Source organism: Cryptomeria japonica, chromosome 4, assembly GCF_030272615.1.
Source record: "Cryptomeria japonica chromosome 4, Sugi_1.0, whole genome shotgun sequence".
In the NCBI taxonomy this organism is placed as follows: domain Eukaryota; kingdom Viridiplantae; phylum Streptophyta; class Pinopsida; order Cupressales; family Cupressaceae; genus Cryptomeria; species Cryptomeria japonica.
Window position 1 is genome coordinate 557,465,696 of NC_081408.1, and position 23,407 is coordinate 557,489,102.

At 36.7% G+C, this 23,407-nt stretch overlaps 1 protein-coding gene across 1 annotated transcript; it reads left to right on the forward strand.

Moving 5' to 3' along the window:
• The first annotated feature begins 19,137 nt into the window (after positions 1-19,137).
• LOC131029447 (protein DETOXIFICATION 41) lies at positions 19,138-23,318 on the forward strand. The gene is made up of 8 exons (XM_057959937.1): positions 19,138-19,686; positions 20,641-21,185; positions 21,322-21,408; positions 21,495-21,551; positions 22,056-22,294; positions 22,512-22,630; positions 22,897-22,983; positions 23,104-23,318. The coding sequence occupies exons 1-8, from the start codon at positions 19,360-19,362 to the stop codon at positions 23,170-23,172; spliced, it is 1,530 nt and encodes a 509-aa protein (XP_057815920.1). The 5' UTR covers positions 19,138-19,359; the 3' UTR covers positions 23,173-23,318.
• Positions 23,319-23,407: the final 89 nt, after the last annotated feature.

Below are 23,407 nucleotides of genomic sequence, written 5' to 3' on the forward strand. Positions count from 1 at the left end.
CCCAATTTGGCCTTCATGCAAATTGATTAGACTTAGTGGGAGGAGTTACATGCAAGGTGGTGGAGAAGCCTCTAGAAGCTTCTTATTCCTCCTACAACATGTGCCTTAATTTGGGTGAGGGAATTTAAATAACCAATTAAAAAGATATATATATATATATATATATATATATATATATTTTCCATGTGTGTGTGTGATTTATTATTTTTATTCCTTTACAATATTCATTCAATAGTTTATCCAAAAGAAATATATTAGAGTTTTGTAAAAAGGTGATAAAGGAGGGTTGTGACATCCTCCCCCCCTTAATCCGCGCATCGTCCCGATGCACTTATTAAATGCATTCAAAAGAGTTTATAGTTCATGTTCAAAACAAAAAAGGAAACAACTGCTGCATCTCCCTAGTATCCTCCCACGTGGCATTCTTTTCGTCATACTGGTCCCATTGCACTTTGCACTGATCAACCTCTCTGTTGCGCAACTGGCACTGGCGCCTCTCCAAGATTCTGAATGGCTCTATCATTATTCCTCCCATTTCTTGGACCTGTAAAGCATCCCAATTCAAAATGTGTTTCTCATCAGGTACATACTTTTTAAGAAGAGATACATGGAAGACATCATGGATTTAGCTCAATTGCGGAGGTAAGGCCAACCGATAAGCAACTGGATTAATTCTTCCCAATATTTCAAAAGGTCCGACATAACGAGGTGCAAGCTTAGTCTTTTTCCCAAATCTTATGGAACTCTTGTGTGGCCTAACCCTTAGGAAGACTTTCTCTCCTACCTCAAACTCCCTTGGTGTTCTGTTTTTGTCTGCATAACTTTTCTGCCTATCTGAGGCTTCCTTCAATCTTTGCCTAATTTCCTTAGTTTTCCTTTCCATTTCTTTCAACATATCTGGTCCAATAATCACTCTATCTTCAAGACTATCCCAACTCAAAGGTGTTCGACATGGTCTACCATACAAAGCTTCAAAAGGCGCCATTCCCAAAGATGTTTGATATGTATTATTGTAGGCAAACTCTACCAAAGGTAGGTACTCTTCCCATTTCCTCTGTTGGTCCATGCAGTACATGCGAAGCAGGTCCTCCATAATCTGATTTGTTCTTTCTGTCTGACCGTCGGTTTCCGGATGGTATGCGGTGCTAAAATTTAGTTGAGTTCCTAGAGCTGATTGAAGAGTGGTCCAAAACCTTGAAGTGAATCTTGCATCTCTGTCTGATATGATTTTCTCTGGTATTCCATGCAACCTAAATATTTCCTTAACGAAGCGTCTAGCCAAGGTGGGTGCATCATCCGTCAGATTTCCTGGTATAAAGTGTGCCACCTTAGTGAGTTTGTCAATTACCACCATTATTGCATCATGCCTAGAAGGTGACATGGGTAACCCTTGTACAAAATCCATGCTAATAACTTGCCACTTATGTTGAGGTACATCGTGCAATTGCAACAATCCAGCTGGGTGTCTATGTTCTGCCTTTACTCTTTGACACTCCAAACATTTAGCTACATACTTGACAATATCGCTCTTCAACCCTTGCCAAAAGTATAACTTCTTTAGATCTGCATAAAGTTTGTTAACTCCTGGGTGGCCTGAATAAGGTGCATTGTGAGCCTCCGACAAGACTACTTCCCTCAAGTTCCCTGAATTAGGAATATAGATTCTATTATTGTATCTGAGCAACCCATCTTCATCTAATGTATACCCTTCGACCTTAGGATCGGTCGGGTTGTGTCTTATAGTTAATTTGACTTGCTCATACCATGGGTCATGCCCTTGTTCATCCATTACTTGCCTTTTGAAGGAGGTTTTGAATGTTGCTATAGTCATCAAGTGTCTCCTCCTACTTAAGGCATCTGCCACCCTATTTTCCTTTCCCTTAATATATTCAATTTCAAAATCATATTCACTTAGAAACTCTAACCACCTTCTTTGTCTGGCATTTAAGTGAGGTTGGGTAAAGATGTATTTTAGTCCTTGGTTATCTGACTTAAGCTCAAAGGGCTTCCCTAGTAAGAAGTGTCTCCATTTTTGCAGGGCATGCACAATTGCTGCCAACTCTAAGTCGTGGGGTGCATAATTGACTTCATGAGTCTTTAGCTTCCTAGATTCGTAAGCCACTACCCCTTCGTCTTGGACAAGTACTCCTCCTAACGCTTCAATAGAAGCATCTGTTATGACCGTGAAGTGTCCATTTGGATCTGGTACCTTTAGAATGGGTGCTGAAGTTAGTTTTCCCTTCAAGATTCGAAATGCCTTATCACTATGCTCGGTCCACACAAACCTTTTGCCCTTCCTTTGCAACGAGGTGATGGGGTTTGCTATCTTAGAGAATCCTTCCACAAACCTCCTATAGTAACCTGCTAGCCCCATAAAGCTTCTTACCTCTGAAACATTCTTAGGGATTGGCCATTCTACTATCGCCTTTATTTTATCTGGGTCGACTGCTATTCCTTCTTTTGATATTATATGCCCAAGATAGTGAATCTTTTCCTCAAAGAAGGCACATTTGGACAATTTCCCATATAACTTATGTTCTCTCAATCTTTGCAAAACAATTTGTAGGTGCACTAAATGTTCCTCTTCATTTCTAGAGTAAATCAATATGTCATCCAAAAATACCAAAACAAATTTATCCAAGTAGTCATGGAATACACTATTCATTAGGTTCATGAATGCAGCTGGGGCATTAGTTACACCAAAAGGAACTACTGTGAATTCATAATGTCCATACCTCGTCCTGAAAGCTGTCTTCGGAATGTCTTCTTCCTTAATTCTGAGTTGATGATACCTTGATCGGAGATCTATCTTTGAGAAAACTGCCGCTCCTTTCATTTGGTCAAAAAGGTCCTCTATGCGGGGTAAGGGATACCTATTCTTTATGGTGACTTTGTTCAACATCCTATAGTCGATGCATAGTCTTAAGGTTCCATCCTTCTTCTTAACAAATAAGACTGGCGCTCCCCATGGTGATACACTTGGCCTTATTAACCCTTTAGTTAAGAGTTCCTCTAGTTGCATTTTGAGTTCTTGTAATTCGGTTGTGTTCATCCGATAAGGTGCCCTTGATACTGGTTCAGCTCCTGGGAGTACTTCGATAGAAAAGTCAAACTTCCTCTTGGGGGGTAAACCGGGTAATTCTTCTGGAAAAACATCCTTAAACTCCTTTAAGAAAGGGGTATTTTCAAATGTTGGTGTATTTTCCTCCTTTCCTTCATCAATTTCAACCATAAAGATTTGTCCTCCTCTTCTCCTTTCCTTCTTTAATTGCATTGCTGAGATAGTTTCTATATTAATGGGTTTAAACTTTCCTTGGATTTTGACCCTTTTCCCCCCATCATCCAAACATTCAACAACTTTGTTATAGCAATCTACATTAGCTTGATGGTCTGCTAACCAACTCATTCCCATAATTACATCATATAATCCTAGGGGTGCCACATAGAGATCTACCCTTGTTTCGAACTCAGGGAATTGTACCCATGCCCTCGGTAAACACTTAGTTACTTCCCTAGTTGCCTTATCCCCATATTGAACCGTCCATGATGACTCCATTTGATTAACTTTTAATGCATATTTGTTCACTAATTCAGGTGAGATGAAACATTCAGATGATCCACTGTCAATTAGAATTGATATTGGTTGTTCAAATAGTGTACCTGTAGTTTCCACGGGAACATTCTGGTATCTTCTTCTTTGGTTCCTAACTGCTACATGAATCCTTTGTTGGGGCCCTTGTTGGGGTTGATTGGCCCTAATTTGTCCTTGCATCCTGGGGCACTCTCTAGCAAAATGGTTTTCCCCGCACATAAAGCATCCGCCTGGAGGACCTCTCCTACCTTGATTTCTAGGGGGATCATTCCTTGTGTCATTTCCCCTGGGTGGATAAGTTATCCTGTTCTGCTGGTCATTCCTGTTATAGTTGCCCCTGTTATTATTGCCCCTGTTATTATCATTTCCATTCCTCTGATATTGATTAGGCGGTGGTCTCCTTTCGGAAGAGTTATTCCTTTGACCCTTGTTGAAATTAGTGTTTCCATTGAATTCTTGCTTCCTTTTAAATGAGTGGTTCCCATTATAGTTCCGTCCTGCTAGTGTTTGAATCTTCCTCTCTTGCCTTAGGGACTTTTCAAGTACTTCATTCATATTTCTGGGTCCATGCATGTCAACCTCTGCCCCTATGTTGGTATTCAGTCCCAAAATGAATTTCCTTGCTTGGCCTTCTTCATCCTTTTGGTACATAGGCACATATTTAAGCAACTTGGCGAACTTATCCCAATATTGTTGAACGGATAGGGGCCCTTGACGTAGATTATGAAATTCTGTCACTTTCTCATCAAAGAATAATTGAGGGAGCCACCTATCTCGAAAATGGTGAACAAATTGATCCCATGTGATCGTATCCCTGTTATACCCATTTTGTTCCTTGGTGTTGGTCCACCAACTAGCCACCTCCCCTGTGAGTTGATAGGAGCCCCATAAAGCCTTGGTTGTTTCGCTAAAATCTCTTAGCTCAAAATATTTTTCCATTTCATTTAGCCAATTCTCAGCCCCTTCACCAATCTGCCTCCCATCGAACTTAGGAGGGGTGATTTTCTTTAAATCCTTGGAGAGTTCCAATATGTTATTTTCCTTTCCATTACCCATCACATTTCCTTGATTGCTACCAGGGTTTCCATTCTCGGTACCACTTCTGTTCTCATAGTCATTCTGCCTTTCCCTAAGGTCCTGCAGTGATTGTTCCAAGAAGTTGATTTTATCTCTTTGTTCGGTTAGAAGGTCGATTATAGCTTGGACCCCATCTCCGTTATTCCCTGGGTTGTGTCAATCCTCTTCATGATCTTCCTCATGGTTTCCTTCATGGTTTTCTTCATGGTTTTCCTCCCTTTGACTCCTAGTACATCTTCCATTACCCCTTCCTCTTCCTCTTCCTCTTCCTCTTGCCATTCTAGGTTTTACCTGAAAGTTAAATTATGTAGTTAGTTTTTTTTTTGTAGAATAAAATTTAATTTCTATTATTGTAAAACATTCCCTTAGTTGAATAAATTGAAGCGAGCACAAGGCCTAGATTTGAACCTTTGCTCTGATACCACATGTAGTAACCCACCAAAATCGATTTCCACAAAAAATTGAGTATTATTATTATTATTTTTCATTATGTTTTATTCAATTGCATACTCTGGGCATCCATCCACTTAGGATTAGGCATTCATCCATTCGGGATGAGCTTCTAACCATACGGGTTAGGCAATTGTCCATACGGGACGTAATATTCCATCTATCCAATACGGGATAGCCATCTACCCATACAGGGTAGGCATCCATCCAAACGGGATAGGAGATGCTCTGGCCAGAGACTTAGACTCATCAGGACCATTCGGGTCTTGAGCCACTCACTAAGTACTACACTCTTCTAACAAGAATGCACCGAGGTCGCCGTCCTTAGGAGTAATTAAAAAAATAATACAAGCTTGAATTCCGCCTCGGAATTTGGCTTAAAGCCTCGGGAAGTCAAGCGAATCCATACGGGATTCCTTCCGAGTATGCATTGAATTAAATTGATTATCTTATTTTTCAATTAGGATTCTTACTCAACCAAGCCTAGACCCCACCCACAAACGCCTGAGTACGAGGGACAACTCCATCCCAAGACTGCCTACCTACCCGCTTCGGCACGGGATCAAGGCGTAAAATATGTAGTTCTATTTTCTAATCTATGGTTTGATGTAAACTGATTTGTGGGTACGCAACCCTTTCTAGGGTCAGTGTCCCAGACAGTTTCTCTGCGGTTGCTACCCACGATGGTAGCACTTAAGCGAAGGCTCAAAATGGCCTATTGCTTGTGGCCTAAAAAAAAAATAACTAGACCCTAATACTTATCGTGAGCGTCACCCAATTGCCAATCACTAATATCCCTTCAAGATGAAATAAATAAATAAAGAAAATAAATTTCATGAGGGTATTTAACTTGACCATCCTTAAAAAGGGGTTTACTATGGTGTATCTCAACGGATGTGAAAATCATTTAAAAGTTATCTTATTAAATTATCGATCCAAGAGGGATTACCCCCCCCTTGGATTTTAACTTCCAAATGTCCCTTATTACTCCCCGACGATTTATAGGGACGATGCCACAGACGTCGTTAATGCAGCTTTATTAGGCGTTAAGTGCAGTAGTTCAACACGACGACATTACCCGTAAGCGTGACCCAGAGGCACCATATATACCGAACGCTGCTAGTTTTGGTTTTCCAACTTCCTTTGTTTAGTTTTCTAACTACGAAAAACAAAAAATGAAAAGCGTAAATAATTGAAATAACTACTTGAAGTGTAATTTGCATAATAATGACCATCACGAAACTTGCATAATAGTAATTGCATGAAAGATGTAATTATTCCATAAATAATTCGCATGCTATGAACCATCAATGAAAGCAATTAATCTATGAGAAACTTGCATGATGTAAGAAGATTTAACGAGTCCAAAATAACGATTAAATTTAAGCATTTGCATTAATGTAAGTTAATCTCTAAAGACCAATCAAGTGTCCCAATGATTCTTAATGGGTTGAGTAATTAAATTTTATGAGAATATAGTCTATAATTTTAAAACTTACTAAGGATAATTTAATTATGAACTTGCTACATATTAGCCCAATTTTTCTAAGTCGAAAACGATATCTTAAAGTTACACTGAAAAAAAAATCATTATTTCCTAAATGCCATTACTATCAAACTAATTTTTTTTTTAACTAAATAACCAATAGTAATTGACATAGAGTATTAATTTATATATAAAAAAAAAAACCCCAAATTAAAATTTCAATTTACAAATTAGAAAGGGAAAAAAAAACTTTTAATTAAATAACTTGTTTTACTTTGGGTAGTAAATAGGGTGCGGGGTGGGGACCACGGGTCCCATCACCCTTGCGGCCCTGCATGCGCAGGTCCGCAGGGATGAGGGGACCCGCGGGCCCCTCCGTACCCCCTGCGACGGTTTTAATATAACCGTCCCGCAGTGATTGCCGTCCCTTATTTTGAACGCCGTGCGTTACGGAGTTTTAGGGGATTTTTCTTAAAGTTTGAAATGATTTCCTTTTTTTTTTGTTATTTATATATATATATATATGTATATAAATATATATGTTTTTATATATATTATTATTTTTGATCTTTCCCTTTTTTTGATGCAGGAGTATTGCATTTTCAAATTATTGAAAATCACTCAGAGAAGGTTAGATAACAGGTATGTTAGAAATAATAATAACAATTACAGATTAAATTTCAGGGACAAAATACAATGAAGCAGTAACCAGAGAGGTTCTTCTTCTTTTTTTTTTTCCATTTCTTTTGTTCTTTACACAGGGAGATCTATTCACAGAGAAAAGAGATAATTTATTTATACACACAGGGAAAATCTTAAACGTATTTCTACAGAGGATTTAGATAACCACTTAATTCCCAAAGTCTCCAAAAACCATTAATGGTTAACCCAAAACGTTCCACATGGTTAAAACATTTGTTTTGACTCAACCTCTACCCAACCCAAGGGTCTCATCAAGCCTTTAATGCTTTGACCATGATTATCTCTTAATCATTTGCACAAAGGTTTATCCTTGGATTAACTCCTAATCCAGTGGGTAATCCTAATTTAGGCTTGACTCTTAGCCTCTAGATAACCATGAGGTCTTCTCAGGCCTTTAATGCCTCCAACCTCTTCTTTCAACCCAACCCTATGTTGACATTTGTCACCATTTCATTGGTGCAAATTGTGCACATGGATTCCCAACTTTCAAGCTTGACCCTTGATTAAATCATTCAATCCTGGCCATCCATTGCTCCATTTTTCCTATAAATAGAGCCCATTCCTTCATAAACTAGATCCTGAAAACTTGTAAGCATTTAGACTATAGACATTTTTAGAGAGCATTTAGCATAGCATAACTAAATCTTGTCTTTTGGTTAAAATACTTCATTTTAGCATAAAAATAGCTTTTCATTTCATATTTGGAGCTATACTACAAATCTCAATCCTCCATAAGCATCCATAGTGCAAAAAGCTGCTGAGAGCTACACTATTTTGGAACTTGGAGAGGAGAGGAACAAGGGAGAAGAAGCTAAGGCCATGCTATGAGGCAGTTGGAGATGTCTCATGATCTTTGTTCTACTTATTAGATATATTAGCATGTCTCTTTGTGTCTCTTTTGGTATGCCTTCATATGTTTAGTTTTAGATTGACTAACACTAATGTTTTGTGTGCTTTTGTGTTATTTGATCAAGAACTAACCTTGTGCCATTTAGGAGGGCATCATTTGGTGAACCTGACGTGAATCGAACACGCAACCTTCTGATCCTTTTTTTTTGAAAATTAACATTTTTGCTTGTTGAAACTGCCACACAGGTCGTGCTTCGGCGCTAATGAACACGTTTTAGCGCTATCGAAACAATTTCTTTTAGCGCTATTGAAAACGTTTTAGCGCTACTGATTCTATTCTGGCGCTTTTGTCACAGTTCTGGCGCTATTGCAACTATTTTGGCGCTTTTGTTCTCTCGGATTTTTCCTATTCTTTAAGCGCTACTGTGTAAAATAGCGCTTCTGCGTCCGCAGACTAGCGCTATTGTATTAATTAGCGCTTCTGTCTAAAAAAATAGAATAGTGCTATTGTGACAGAGTGTTGTCCAATTCGCTTTGTAAAATCAGAATTTAGGCTTGTGTAAGCCCACACTAACATTTGACCATTGACTATGTGCAGGTTCTAATCTTTTTTGTGTGCAGGGGAAGGAGTTAGTTTAGATGCCTTAAAATCTTTCTTTACTTTCTTTCAAAAAAGTTGGTTAAAAAGAATCCATTTTTCCTTCTTGCACAAGTTAAAATCAACCTCACGTTTTATTTTGGAGTGCATAAAATGAACCTCAAACTTGTTTTTGGTGCTTAAAACAAAAATTCATCTTTCTTTATTGCAAGGTAAAAAGAACAACAACTTCAAACATTTGTTTTCTTGCAAGTTAGGAAACACACTTTATTTGGTGCTTAAAACCAAACAATTCCATTTTCTTGCATCAAACTAAGGAATTTACAATCCACACTTCAATTTTTGGGCAAGTAAAAAGAACAAATCAACTTGTTTCAAAAATTTTGCAAAGCGATTTTTCCTTCATGCAAACGTGTTGACCAGGATTTCCAAATTCTAGATTACAAAACACATTGCCTTTGGAGTTAAAATGAACACCATGATTGTTGGAGCAACATCTCCAAATAGTTAGATCACATTGCAATGGTGGATTAAAAAGAACAAGTGAATTTGGTGTTTGGCACGCTTGTGCACAAAGGTCAGTCGAGTGGTCCTACCTCTAACACACACTATCCTCTCCCTTGGCTCTCGTGGTCCTAGGTGCAAGAGAAAAGTGTTAGTAACACTCAAATTTTATCTTTTTAAGAGAGGCCTGCCAAGGGATCGATACTCTTGGGAACGACCTCGAGCGGTAAATCCTTTGAGCCGCTATAGAAATCAGGTGAGAGCGAAAGCTGTAGCCTTGGGTATAGCTGTTCCTACAGTGTAACTGGCCGAAAGGACAAATGGGCCCCACCACCAGTTACAAGGCTCTTAAGTGAGTCACTGCAGAATGAACTTATGTCCAAAGCCATCGAACATGACTAAACACCTTTAAGTAGTAGCCCACCTGTTCTATTGATTGAGGATATTTGAGATATAATTTAGTGCAAGAGCATAGAAGGTTTTGCTCCCAAGATACTCACCATACATATTTCCTTGAGTAAAAACATAGCTTTTTGAAAAGTCACTTGTGGCTTGATAAAAGTGGTGACTCCCCCATCATAGGGATCATCTATTTGTTATGCTCGCGCAAGACTTAGTATATCACATCCTTACCTGCCACGACGGGATTCATAAGGTATGTAGTACCAAAGTCGAAGAAATATCAAGATGTGGGCTAAATTTATCACAACTGGCCATTTGACCTTAGGGATAAAAAGTGTTTGAAGTGTGTTTGTTTTACAGACCTAGTGCAAATTGAGCCGACTTCAGGCTTTGGAACTACACCTTAAAATAAATCTAAAGGAAGGGTCAAAAACAAGTCCAAAAATTGGGTTGATCTAGACCCATACTCATTTGTGCCTTTGAGGCAACATTCTTGTGTTTGTGTGCTTGCTTTGTTTTCTTGTCAAAGAAAAATCAGAAAATCAATCCCAAAAACAAAGTATTCATCCAACATTTCTCAAAAACAAACAAAAATATCAAAAACAAAGTGCAAACAAACAAAGAGTCAAAAATTATGACCATTCTTCACATCTTGCGAAAGAAGAAGCGTCATCAGAATATCACCTTGAAAAGGAGACCACTAAGCTCAAAGGCTTTAATCAAAAGAAGGAAATTCTTCTATCTCAATAGACAAATTTTTGTCTCACATAGAGTCTTTCTACATCGCATGTGTCTATACCTTCAAGGTAAAACAAACGAGTTTGATTCAGGATCATTGAACCGCAGAGCTTTTATGCAATATAGAGCTCTGAGTTATCACAAAAATCAAGGAGGAAATATTAATCCCAATTTCTTCCCAAACATCTGTATCACCTACAACACAGCTCGAGAAGTGCCACCAACACCTGAAAGGGAAGAGGTAGAGTTTGTTCCATTTGTAACACAAAGCTTTTATTGAAGTTGAAAAACAAAACATCCATCATCTCATTCATACATCATTATTCCATCATCAATCCATCCCAAAACTCTCAAAATATTAAGAGGTTCTTGTCCCAAAGTTCTCTTTTAGATGTTGCTTGAATCAATCACATGACATTACTTTTTAGATTGTTTCTACATCTAGGATAAGCTCATCCTAAGAGACACATCTACGTAGGTTAAAACTAGCTCATGAGTGAATCCTCTCATTGCTAGGTAGTCAAAATCTGTAACACATCTCAGATTTCTCTACACCTTATCACATCCAAACTCCTCGAAACAAACAAGCAATTCAAAGAAAGAATTTTGGTTACATCTACCTTAGAGTGCTAAGAGATCTACATACAACACAATCCACCAACCATCAATCATTCATCAAACAACTCATCATCATCTTCAATCAACTTCAAACACAAACTTGCAAACATAGAGGATGTGCTGCCGGTACAAAGGATGTTTCTTGGTCATACCGGTAAGGTGAACTGAGTCGGTAGTCAACCTTGGTTGACAAAGAATGTCAAACCAACATAGGAATCCAAGTAGAGGTGGATGTTGCCAAGCATGATAGCTGGATGCTAGGTGGAGGTATTGCACAGGTTGGTGGAGTGTGCATCAACGTAACAAATTAGCTAGCAGCTCGACTTTTATGAAGAACCTGCAAGTCACGGAGGATGCCAGAGGATTGCGGCTTGAGGAAGGCAAGATGAAAAAGTGTTTGAACTGATCCTGCAAGAAGATTTGATCTCCGTACCTGTTTGCTGAAGGAAACAACAAAACCATTAATGATGTATGACAGAGAAAAGTAGAAAAGCATGATGCAAACCTCGAAATTTAGAAAACACACATTGGAATGCAAAGCTTCCCTGGTATTGATCAATGTCATGAAGAGCATATCCCTGGAAAAGCAGATCTAATCAAATCTGATTGGGTTCGAGTTGGAGAAGACAAAACCTAACACGATATTGTTGAATGCGGTTTTAGGTGGGAATCCAAGATGATAAATAAATGAGCTTGAGACAAAAAAGGGGACGCTTGATAAGAAAAAGGAGAGTGAAGAGAGTTTTGAGTGTAGAGAAGAATTATCTCCCTTAGAATTTATTCTAAGAAAGTTGCAGAGTGAGTTAACAAGCAAACCAGTGAGAGGGTTTAACTGGTAAACTGTAGCAAGTCTAACAGTTGAGCTAACTGGTGAGGTGTGATTGATCAAGAAGGCATCCAAGTGTGACACGATGTGTTGTGAGGCTGTGTGTGAGAGAGAGAAGAGAGGCCAAGAATCAGAGAGAGCAATCTGTTAATCGACAGTGTGAGATCCAGTGAAGAAGATGTTGGTGTTGGAAATAAGCCACACCCGGACTGACGATGGACTGGTCCAAGAGGGGCCAGTAGCTCAGTGGTAGAGCACTCCAGCAGCATATGGAAGGTCCTAGGTTCGAGTCCTAGCTGGTCCATGTCTCAACATGGTATCAGAGCCAACATATTAAGAGAATAAATTAGATAGCCATATTACTCATAAGCATTTATCGGAAGTAAATAACAAATCAACACAGAGGCTATATACGCAGAGGATATATTCGACTAAGAAAATATTCAAAATGTCAAGTAATATGAGAGTGGAATATAGACTCAAAGGAGCCTCCAACTTCGTTTCCTGGAAGATACGAATCATTGCCATTCTTGAAGAACTAGAATTAGAGTCTTACATAGAAGAAAATTTAGACATGCCAAATGATGAACCAGAGAAATCTACCTGGAAAAGGCATAATAATAAAGCAAAGAAAATAGTTATTGAATCAGTCAAAGGTCATATTCTTCCATCTATAGCTAGACTGCCTAAAGCATATGAAGTATTTAAAACCATTAAAAATACATATGAAGTTAACAATGCGAGCAAAATGTTAACCTTGAAACAACAACTTTTAAACATAAAGATGAATAAAGATGATACAATATCTACATACTTTTCAAGGATATCTGAAGTAAAAGACCAATTACAAACTATTGGAAATGAGGTAGATGATCAAGAAATCTCTCTCATAGCCCTAAGAGGATTACCAATTTCATGAGAATCCTACATTCAATGTATTAGCAGAACACCCCCCTTACCCAAATTTGAACAACTTAAGAATGAGTGCATTGAAGAGGAATCTTGACTAATCTCAAGAGGATTAGGGACAAATAAAGAAGGAGAAACCCAAGCACTTAATACAAATACCTTCAACAAAAAGAAAAAGTTCTCCAAATGGAAGAGAGGAAATAAAAACCATCAGAAAAGAGATATGTCTAAAATTCAGTGTTACAAATGCGACAAATATGGGTACACTCACAGGAATTGTCCAGAAAGGAAGAAAACACAAGCTACTCTAGCCGAAGTCAAAGGAGAAAACTCACTTTTCTTCTTAGCCCTATCAAGTGAAATAAATACAAATAAAAACACTTGGATCGTAGACAGTGGAGCATCAAGACATATAACTGGATTCAGAAATCAGTTTGAGACACTTAACGGGCACTCAAGTGAAGAGGTTACTATTGGAGATAACTCCACATATCCTGTGAAAGGAATTGGGACCTGTACTATCAAACTAAGAAATGGAGTATCTCTACAATTAAAGGATGTTCTATTTGTACCTGGAATAAAAAGAAATCTAGTCTCAATCTTATCCCTAGCTAATCAAGGATATCGGGTTACCTTCAATGAAGATAAAGTTCTACTTTGGCCTAAAAATACAAATATAAAAAATGCCATAACAATAGGTTCAAGAGGTGGTAGCCTATACAAACTATGTAGTGATCAAAAGGAAGCACTAAATCTTGAAGTTTCAAATAATAATGAATTATGGCACAAAAGATTAGGACACCTAAGATATAGTGCTCTATCCAACATAAAGAAGATTACTTCAGGACTGCCCCAACTAAAATCTGAACACACATGCATTTGCAAAGGATGTGCCTTGGGAAAGAATTTGAAATTTTCTTTTCCCTCAAGCAAGCACAAATCAAAAGTTATTTTAGAACTAATTCACTTAGACCTATGCGGTCCCATGTCAACACCATCCCTAACTGGATCCTTATACTACATAATCTTTGTTGACGACTACTCTCGAAAAACATGGATATATTTTCTAAAGTGCAAAGACTCAAATGAAGTACTATCTAAGTTCAAAGAATTCAAGGCACTAGTAGAAAACTAGTCAGGGAAGAAAATTAAGGTGTTAAGATCTGATAATGGGGGAGAATATACATCTGACAACTTCAAAAACTTTTGTAATTTTGTTGGGATTAAGAGGGAGTATACTGTACCATATAATCCACAACAGAATGGAGTAGTAGAAAGAAAGAACATAACCATAATTGAAGCAACAAAAGCCATGATGCATGACCAAAACTTACACACTTCATTCTGGGCAGAAGCTTCAAATACAAAAGTCTACATTCAAAACAGATGTCTGCACTCAGTTCTAGAAAACATAACTCCTGAAGAAGCTTTTACAGGGAACAAACCAGACTTAAGTCATTTAAGGATATTTGGCTGTCCTGTATATATACATGTTCCTAAAGAAAAGAGGACAAAACTAGAACCATCCGGAAAAAAGAGGTAGCTTCATTGGCTATAGTGAAAATACTAAAGGATATCGTATTTACATTCCAGGAAAAAAATCTGTTGAGATAAGTAGAGATGTAAAGTTTGAAGAAAACACTACACTCAAAGAACCTGAGGATGATAACATTACTAAAGAAGAAGAAGATCACATAACTGAGATTGAGAGGGAGAATATCATAGAAAATTCCAAACCTTCAGACACTGAGAGGGAGGACATCATAAGAGATTTTGAACCTCTTGTTGATGAAAATATTGAAACACTCAATAACAAGAAAAGACCTCTATGGGCAAGGAAAATGATTGAAGAGAATAATGTAGAACCAAATTAAATTTCCAAAGAAAATAAGAGAACAAGAACTCTAAAATGTTATGCTGCACTTCTAACTAAACTCACAAATTCTGAACCAACAAATGTCAGAGAAGCCTTATCAAAACAGGCTTGGAAAGATGCTATGGTTGAAGAATATCAATCTATATTAAAGAATGATGTTTGGGATATAGTGCCTAGACCAAAAGACAAATCAGTTGTCTCATCCAAGTGGTTATTCAAGATCAAATATGCATTTGATGGCAGCATTGAAAAACATAAAGCTCGCTTTATGGCTAGGGGATTCTCTCAGAAAGCAGGAATTGATTATGAAGAGACATTTGCCCCAGTTGCCCGGTATACATCAGTAAGAACAATCATTGCAATTGCAGCATCCAAAGGATGGAAAATTCACCAAATGGATGTAAAAGACTGCCTTCCTAAATGGTTCAATTGAAGAAGAAGTATATATAGAACAACCAGAAGGATTCACCATACGTGATAAAAATTGCTATGTTTGTAAACTAAAGAAAGCTCTCTATGGGTTAAAACAAGCACCTAGGGCCTGGTATGCAAGGATAGACAACTATCTCTCCAAACTAGGGTACTCCAAGAACCTAGCAGATCTCAACATCTACTTCAAGGCTTCAAATGGCAATATGATTATATTGGTCCTTTATGTGGATGATCTTTTGATAACAGGAGAGGATAATCTCATTGAGAAATGTAAGCAAGATCTGGCAGCAAAATTCGATATGAAGGATCTAGGGCTTCTACATTATTTTCTGGGATTAGAAGTATGGCAGAAGAAAAACTACATCTTCCTAAATCAAGGAAAGTACACCACAGATATTCTAACTAGATTTGGGATGATGGAGTGTAAGCCATTAGCTACACCAATGGAAACTAATTTGCACAAGCTGAAAATTGAGGTAGAAGATTCAGAACCTACAGATCCCACACTCTACAGACAAATCGTCGGTTCACTCATGTATTTGGTAAATACTCGTCCTGATATCTGTTATGCTACAAATGTATTAAGTCACTTCATGTGTGAACCTAAGAAGATACATCTAATGGCTGCTAAACACATTCTAAGATATTTACGAGGCACAATAGGACTTGGCTTAAAGTATGAAAATGTTGAGATTCAACTTGAAGGATATTCTGATTCTGATTGGGCCATAAGTACCACTGACCATAAAAGTACTACAGGGTGTTGCTTTAGTCTTGGTTCTGCTATGATATCTTGGTTCAACAAAAAACAGTCAGCAGTTGCACAAAGCTCCACCGAAGCAGAATATATGACAGCCTCCATGGGAGCTCGTGAAGCGGTATGACTAAGAAAGTTATTATTTGGATTATTTGGAAAAACTCTGAATTCAACAATAATTCACTGTGATAATCAGAGCTGTATCAAGCTCTTAGTAAATCCAGTTTTTCACAATCGATCCAAACATATTGAGATCCCTGATCACTACATAAGAGATATGGTAGATCGAAACGTCATAAAACTAGTGTACATCAGTACTGAAGAACAAAATGCTGATATCTTCACCAAGCCACTTGCAAGATTGAAGATAGAATACTTCAGAAGTAAACTTGGTATGACTAGATTATAATTGAGATTATTAGGATGAAATTCCTACCATGTGTAATTTGTTCATGAATAAATAAATAAAATGTATATTGCAATATTATAACTGTGTTCAAGAAGATGACGATCTTCTTATGTTTAAGGTTACTATTTCAAGGTGACGATCTTGAGAATAGTTGACCAAGTGTCAAGATTGACTACATTAAGTTGTTGTCCCGAACTGTGCCAGATATCTTGATCCTAAAGTATGTGATCATCTCATGATTGACTTCTTAAGTGATTGTCCCGGACTGAGCCAGATATCATGATATTGAGTTTATTGTCCATGTGACAAGACTATATTAAATGTTGTCTCGAATTATGTCGGAAGTCATGATAGAATATGCTCCCAAGAAAATTACTTAGATCCACTCCTGCTAAGAGGGAGTGTTAAGATATAGCCCTCATGAATCTAACCAATGGTAAATCGGTTATTATTTGGAGAGTGATATATTAACAGAGCATACAGTTTGGAAATTAAACATAAACAAACTAATTGTTATGAACGGTTGCCTCCGTAGGGACATGTCCATATGTGGCAACTGCCACGTATGGACATGTCCCTACGTAGGCAACCTTTCCTCTTGTATTTAAACCGGATTCAATGATGGAGACGATCAATAACTTATGACAATCAGTCTTCCAGAATCGCTGTCATTATTCTTCGATCCATATTTCACAACATGGTATCAGAGCCAGGTCTAGGCTAGGAGCCCGAAGCACACGAGAGGTGTGGCTTAAGGGGGGGTGTTGGTGTTGGAAATAAGCCACACCCGAACCGATGATGGACTGGTCCAAGAGGGGCCAGTAGCTCAGTGGTAGAGCACTCCAATAGCGTATGGAAGGTCCTAGGTTCGAGTCTTAGCTGGTCCATGTCTCAACAGAAGAGAAGATTGTTAACCGACAGAGACCTATTTGATCAAGAGATGCAAAACTCATTTGCAACCAGAAACTATAACTGTATCAAAATTGTATTTCATCAACAAGTTGGAGCTTGGTGTAGGGGTTGGTGCTCCTTGGGTTGGTGTCCTAAATCTTTGTAATTTAGTGTTTCACTCGGATTGGAGCAGTAGTCTCCAACATCATTTCTCACTGAGGTTTTTCCCATATTGGGTTTTCCTCGTACATCTGGTGTTGTGGGTTGCATTTGTGTGATTGTCTTCCGTGGTATCCTCATTTGCCTTACTGGTTTGATTATTTTAAGATAAAAATTGGTGCTCTAAGGTTGCTTTAAAAGGGAAAAGAATTTAGGAACCACAGATTCACCCCCCCTCCCCTCCCCTCTTAGTGGTACATTGTGTTCAACAACTTTATGTGAAATTTATCATATAAGAAATTTGTGGACTATTTTGATCTCAAGGCAAAGTACATGCGGCAAAAAATTATTACCAATCTTGAGAAAATATAATTTCAATTCAACTTATGGATTTATTCATCATCATCAAGTGTGATAATTCATCACATTTACTTTTACAATTTATGGAGATTTATTATTCCCAACTCTAATTAGTTAATTTAAATTAATATATGCTTATATGTGTATCATTCAATTAGCCTAGATTAAATTTGAAGAAAAGTTATTTTCTTTTACAATTTAGAATAGATTTTCCACACATTTACTTTAATAATTCATAGGAATTTATTATTCACAATTCTAATTAGTTAATTTAAATTGATATATGCTTATATATATGTATCATTCATTCGCCTAATTTAAATTTGAATTTTTCTTTTTTGACTTTTACAATTTAGTATCTCCCCCTACTTTTTGTTCTTCACCTAAGCTAATGCAGCTTTAACTAATCTGTACCACCTATAGTCCGCCCGGCGGAGCCTTGTCTTTTTTCTTTTACAATTTAAAAAAGATTTTACTAGGGGAGACACTTTGTCTAAGTCACATCAATTGTCATTATATGCACAAAGATATCGCTCTACTTATATATTAATTGAATTAATAAAACTTAAATAGTCAATAACAATTTTATACTTATTCACCCCAAAGAGAATACATATTTATCCTTTTTAAAAATAACTTAGGGGCATCCTTGGTCTAATCTCAATGATTCCCACTAGACATTGTCTTGGGCTTATTTTTTTATGTCAAGTTGGGGTGCCAATGGGACAAGATGAGGTGAGACTAGTCCCCTACGAATGGATACAACTACTCGCAAGCCACACCCACCAAGTTAGTTTGGTCATCAAGAGTCGAACCGTGGACCTACATAAAAAGAACCTTACCAACCACTTAGACTAAAAAATTACCCCATAATTATCCTTTTTTAATTGACAAACATTAACCCTTAACTATTAAACTACTAATATTTTAAAAATAATAAGAAAAAGAATAGCGAATTTCAAAGGCTATACTTTCCATACTTTATATCTTTCATTTATACAATAATAGAAATTAAAGCAATTTTCCATTATAGTTTGTGGGTACTTTACCAACCCATTTCTTCTCAATATTCAATATGATCAAATTGTGAATAGAGCCCAACTACCAGTCAAGACAAAGATCCTTTATCCACTTCATTGAAAAAACATGGTACGTAAAAAACAGCACATCTGCACTTTGGAAATGACAAACTGACGTTCCACTTAATTCAGAATGAAAGTCTTCCCCCGCTTTAACTGCTCATTTACTTAGAGAATTCATACCATTTTGGTTATCTACCTACTATTTCAAAACCCAATGTGAGACATTCCAAGCCATTTGAAACCTTCACACTTCTCAAACTCGTTCAATTTCTGGTTTGTTGGGAATACCCTACACGTGCCTATCTTTCCCATATGAAGAAAAATATGAATTGGATTATATTATTTGACTGTAGATTGTAAGTGACCTCCACTATATGTGTGTAGAATATCTTAAGAGTACAAAGACAAAGGAGGTGTGCAGATGGTCCTGCCTAACCCGATTTCCATAGCACAAGAATGACAGTTGAGAAGCCTTAAAAAACTCAAATTGATAAGAACTTGAACAAAAAGAAAATTCTATATCATGTCCTACAAGATTTAAAGCTATCCAGTTGTAGTACAGAGCACTGAATCTGGGAAAGGAGGAACAATATCCATATATCAGTAGTTTTTTCCTTGTGGGTTTGTGTAGAACACTTGAAAATGTCCAACAATGGAGATGGTCTTAGCCAGCGTTTGATTGAAAAGAGGAGGAAGGAAGATGAATTGGCTAAAAGAGCTGAAGAGGAGTCATCCTTCATTGAATCTCTTCTGTCTCAGGAGAGCATTTCATGGCCTGGAGTTTTGAAGGCCTCCATTTTTGAGTCCAAAAAGCTCTGGATTCTTTCTGGACCTTCTATTATTGTCAGTGTTTTCAATTACATGCTCAGTGCTATTTCCCAGATGTTTGCTGGTCACTTGGGAGAGCTTGAATTGGCTGGGGCATCCATTGCTAGTACTGGAATTCAAGGATTGGCTTATGGAATCATGGTTGGTATCATAATCTATCTGCCATCTTTCTTTTTTTTTGGGCCCCAAGTTCATAGACCATGGTACAGAATAGTTTTAATGCAAAGAGTGAGGACTGTGATCTTGATTTTATTGTTGTCTGTTGAATTTTGTGAAGTAGATTTGTATGTTTATGGATTTAATTGACGGACCAGTCTTCACAATCTATCATCATTTTTTGCTCTTTCTGCTATCTATATCTGATGATAAATTATGGAATGTGATCTGAAATGTTGATGAGAAAAATCATTTAATCAAATTCAAAAACATTTCAAGCAACTTAAATCTCGATATATCTTTATATAGACATTATTAAAACTGTAATAAGAAAATCCTTAATCTTTTAATTATAGATTAAGACGTTTAAATTATTGATCAAAAAAGAAAAATCTGATAGCTCAGTGGTAGAGCTCCCAAATTTGAGTTCTAATTGATTCATACAAAGTTGAACATAATCCTTAACATCTGGATTAGACTAAGAATCCCAACAGCTACAGTATAATTGAAAAGTTGAACCCAAACCATAAAAATGACTGATCCAAACCAATAATTTGACACAAAATCTTTCTTTTTTTTCACTGGCTGCTCTGATTGATTTTGTTATTGGCCTTTGACCTTGCTTATAATTTGAATGAAACGTATTTTGAACTTACTGTACAGTTAAATCCTGGGTTTAATTCCTAACAGATGATGAAAACTGAATATTTCTTTCAATAATTGTTTGAGGTTTTCTATCTAAATTTTTTTTTTTTTATGATAATGGATCAGATCTGAAATGTCGATCGGAAAAATATACACAGCTAATCTAGAAACAACTCTTATAATATGAACTGGGAATATTTTCTTGTTGGTATTCAATTTTAACTTGTCTTGCTTTAAAAAGGTGGTGTTGCCCCCATTGTCTAATAAAACTGTTGGGCCATTTCTTTTCTTCAGCTGGGAATGGCAAGTGCAGTGCAGACAGTGTGTGGGCAAGCTTATGGTGCCAAACAGTACCATATGCTAGGAGTCATTTGCCAAAGGTCCATGATCATAATGACTGCAACAGCAGTTGTGCTAGCCTTCATCTATATATTTGCAGATGATATTCTGGTGGGAATTGGGCAGAGCAAGGATATAGCTGCTGCAGGTGGGGTTTTTGCAAGAGGGTTAGTGCCCCAGTTATTTGCCTTTGCCATAAACTGTCCAATGCAGAGATTTCTGCAAGCTCAGAACATAGTGGCACCACTGGCATATATAGCAGTGGGCACTTTTCTGCTCCATGTTTTGCTCTCATGGCTGGCAGTTGACAAACTGGGTTTTGGCCTTCTGGGGGCAGCCTTAACACTGAGTTTATCATGGTGGATTCTGGTCATACTTACTGCTGCCTACATATTCTACTCCCCTACATGCAAAAACACATGGATTGGTTTCAGTATGAAGGCTTTTACAGGGCTCTGGTCTTACTTCAAGCTAACTGTAGCTTCAGCTTTCATGCTAACGTATGGATCCTCTCTCTTTTGCATGTTGCATTTCCCAATAATAGAAGGTTTTGTTTGTGTTTCAGAATCCTTAAAAAGTACAGTTTGGTACATGTAAACTTCTTTGTTCTGTTAATGATATGCTCTGTAATTTCAGGCTGGAGATATGGTACAACCAAGGGCTTGTGCTTCTGTCAGGATGGCTTCCAAATGCTGAGATTGCACTTGATTCCATTTCTGTGTGGTATGTATTTTCTCAGTAGGGAAAGTACTGAAAACTATGTGTTTGTACTGACTGGTACTGACTTTAATTTATTTTGGATTTTACAGTATGAACTACTGGACGTGGGACATGATGTTTATGTTAGGGCTCAGTACTGCTGCAAGGTACTCAGTTATGCTGTACTTGCCCAATATTGTGGGTTTTAAGGAATCCACCATAAATTTTCATTCTTGCAACTTTTTTGTTTTTAGCTCACTTAATTTATAGGATAAGATATTTAATAGAATAAAACTCTTCTTCTAAAAAATTTAAAATAAATAGGATGAAGATTTTCCTCCTCTTTTTAAAATTAGGGTTTTTAATACATATTCTATTTAATAGAGGAGAATAGTATAATAGTAATTAAAAAAACATGTTAGAGGCACATTCACAATGTCTAATGAATCCAAGTTCATAACAAAAAAGATGCTTAAGTTCATTAAAGTCTAAGTAGTTAAAATAGCGTGAGGAAGGTCAGTATTATAACTACTGCCTCAAATATGTAGAGATCATTTTTTTTCTTACTTAACCATTTTTTTAATTGAACATTTTTTCATACCTTGATTGTTTTCATTTTATAGCTTCATGTTGTGACAAAGATTTTATTTTATTAAATTATGTTTTTGCAGTATAAGGGTGGGTAATGAGCTTGGAGCAAGGAGACCCAAAACTGCAAGGTTTTCAGTTATAATTGTAGTTACTACATGTATCATAATCAGTGCCATTCTCTCGTTACTAGTTATGTTGTTGAGGAAGGATTTGGGTCTACCATACACAAGTAGTGCTACTGTTTTGAAAGCTGTCATTGCTTTGGCACCATTGCTTGCAATATCAGTTTTCCTTAATGGCGTTCAACCAATTTTATCAGGTACGAAGACCACGATATCTTTTTGACTATGATGTTAGGCTAACAAGTTAAAAGTCATTTTTTTTGTTATATTCATTAAAATCTTTGAGCTAACACATGCCTTACATCATTCGTATAATTTAAACAAGAAAACTTGAAGCCAATGACATTATTGTATTTTTTATATTTGAAACTGCAGTGTATTTAGTGATAGAAGTATTGTCTTTTGTGGGTGCAGGTGTGGCTATAGGATGTGGATGGCAAGCTCTTGTGGCATATGTGAATTTGGGAGCATACTATGTTATAGGTTTACCTATTGGTATAGTACTAGGATTTACGTTGGGTATGGGAGTAGAGGTAAATAATATTTTCTTCTTTCCAATCATTTAAATTTTTTTTTTTTCTAATTTGTTGGTATTAAGAATATAAGTCTAAGAATAACAATAATTAACATAATTATGTTTCAAACATATCAATTTAATTTATACTACAAATTCAATATAAACACGTGCATATTCATATCTATCAACGTAAATGATGTATTTAAGATATCTCTAACAATTACTTATTCTATAATTTCGATCTTGATCTTACTCTTATTATTCAACCATCTTATGTGATAGGGAATATGGTGGGGAATGACAGTAGGAGTGGGACTTCAAACAATAATCCTTATTATACTTACAGTACGGACTAATTGGAATAAAGAGGTAAAGTAATTTTTTAACATTTTATCAAGTTCAATCTAAAATTTTAGGAACCAAAACTTAATTTTGTAAAATCTATAAATTTTAGATAAACAAAAAAACTAATGAAGAAAATTTGTGCAGGTGGAATCAGCTGAACGACGTGTTGAAGATTCACAATATGAGTCACTTGTTACAAATGAGACAGTTTAATCTTAACGACCCTTTAAAAGACAATGAGCTATTTTTAAAAGTCCAGTCCTTTTAGAAAGGAAGGACAACATAAGATTTTGAAATAACATTGAGCATGAAATGTTTCTTGAAAATTATTCAATATATTAAAGTCCGTTCATCCCTGACTTTTAGATTTTCCAATAATGATCATTATTGACTTTGAATTTTATTTACAAAAAAAATTAATGAATTTAAGTCATTCCAAAGATGACAT

Coding starts and splice junctions, on each gene's coding strand:
- LOC131029447 (XM_057959937.1), top strand. CDS start 19,360: ATGTCCAACAATGGAGATGGTCTTAGCCAGCGTTTGATTGAAAAGAGG. Junction 19,687..20,640: donor GATTGGCTTATGGAATCATG/GTTGGTATCATA, acceptor TCTTTTCTTCAG/CTGGGAATGGCAAGTGCAGT. Junction 22,295..22,511: donor CGTTCAACCAATTTTATCAG/GTACGAAGACCA, acceptor TTGTGGGTGCAG/GTGTGGCTATAGGATGTGGA.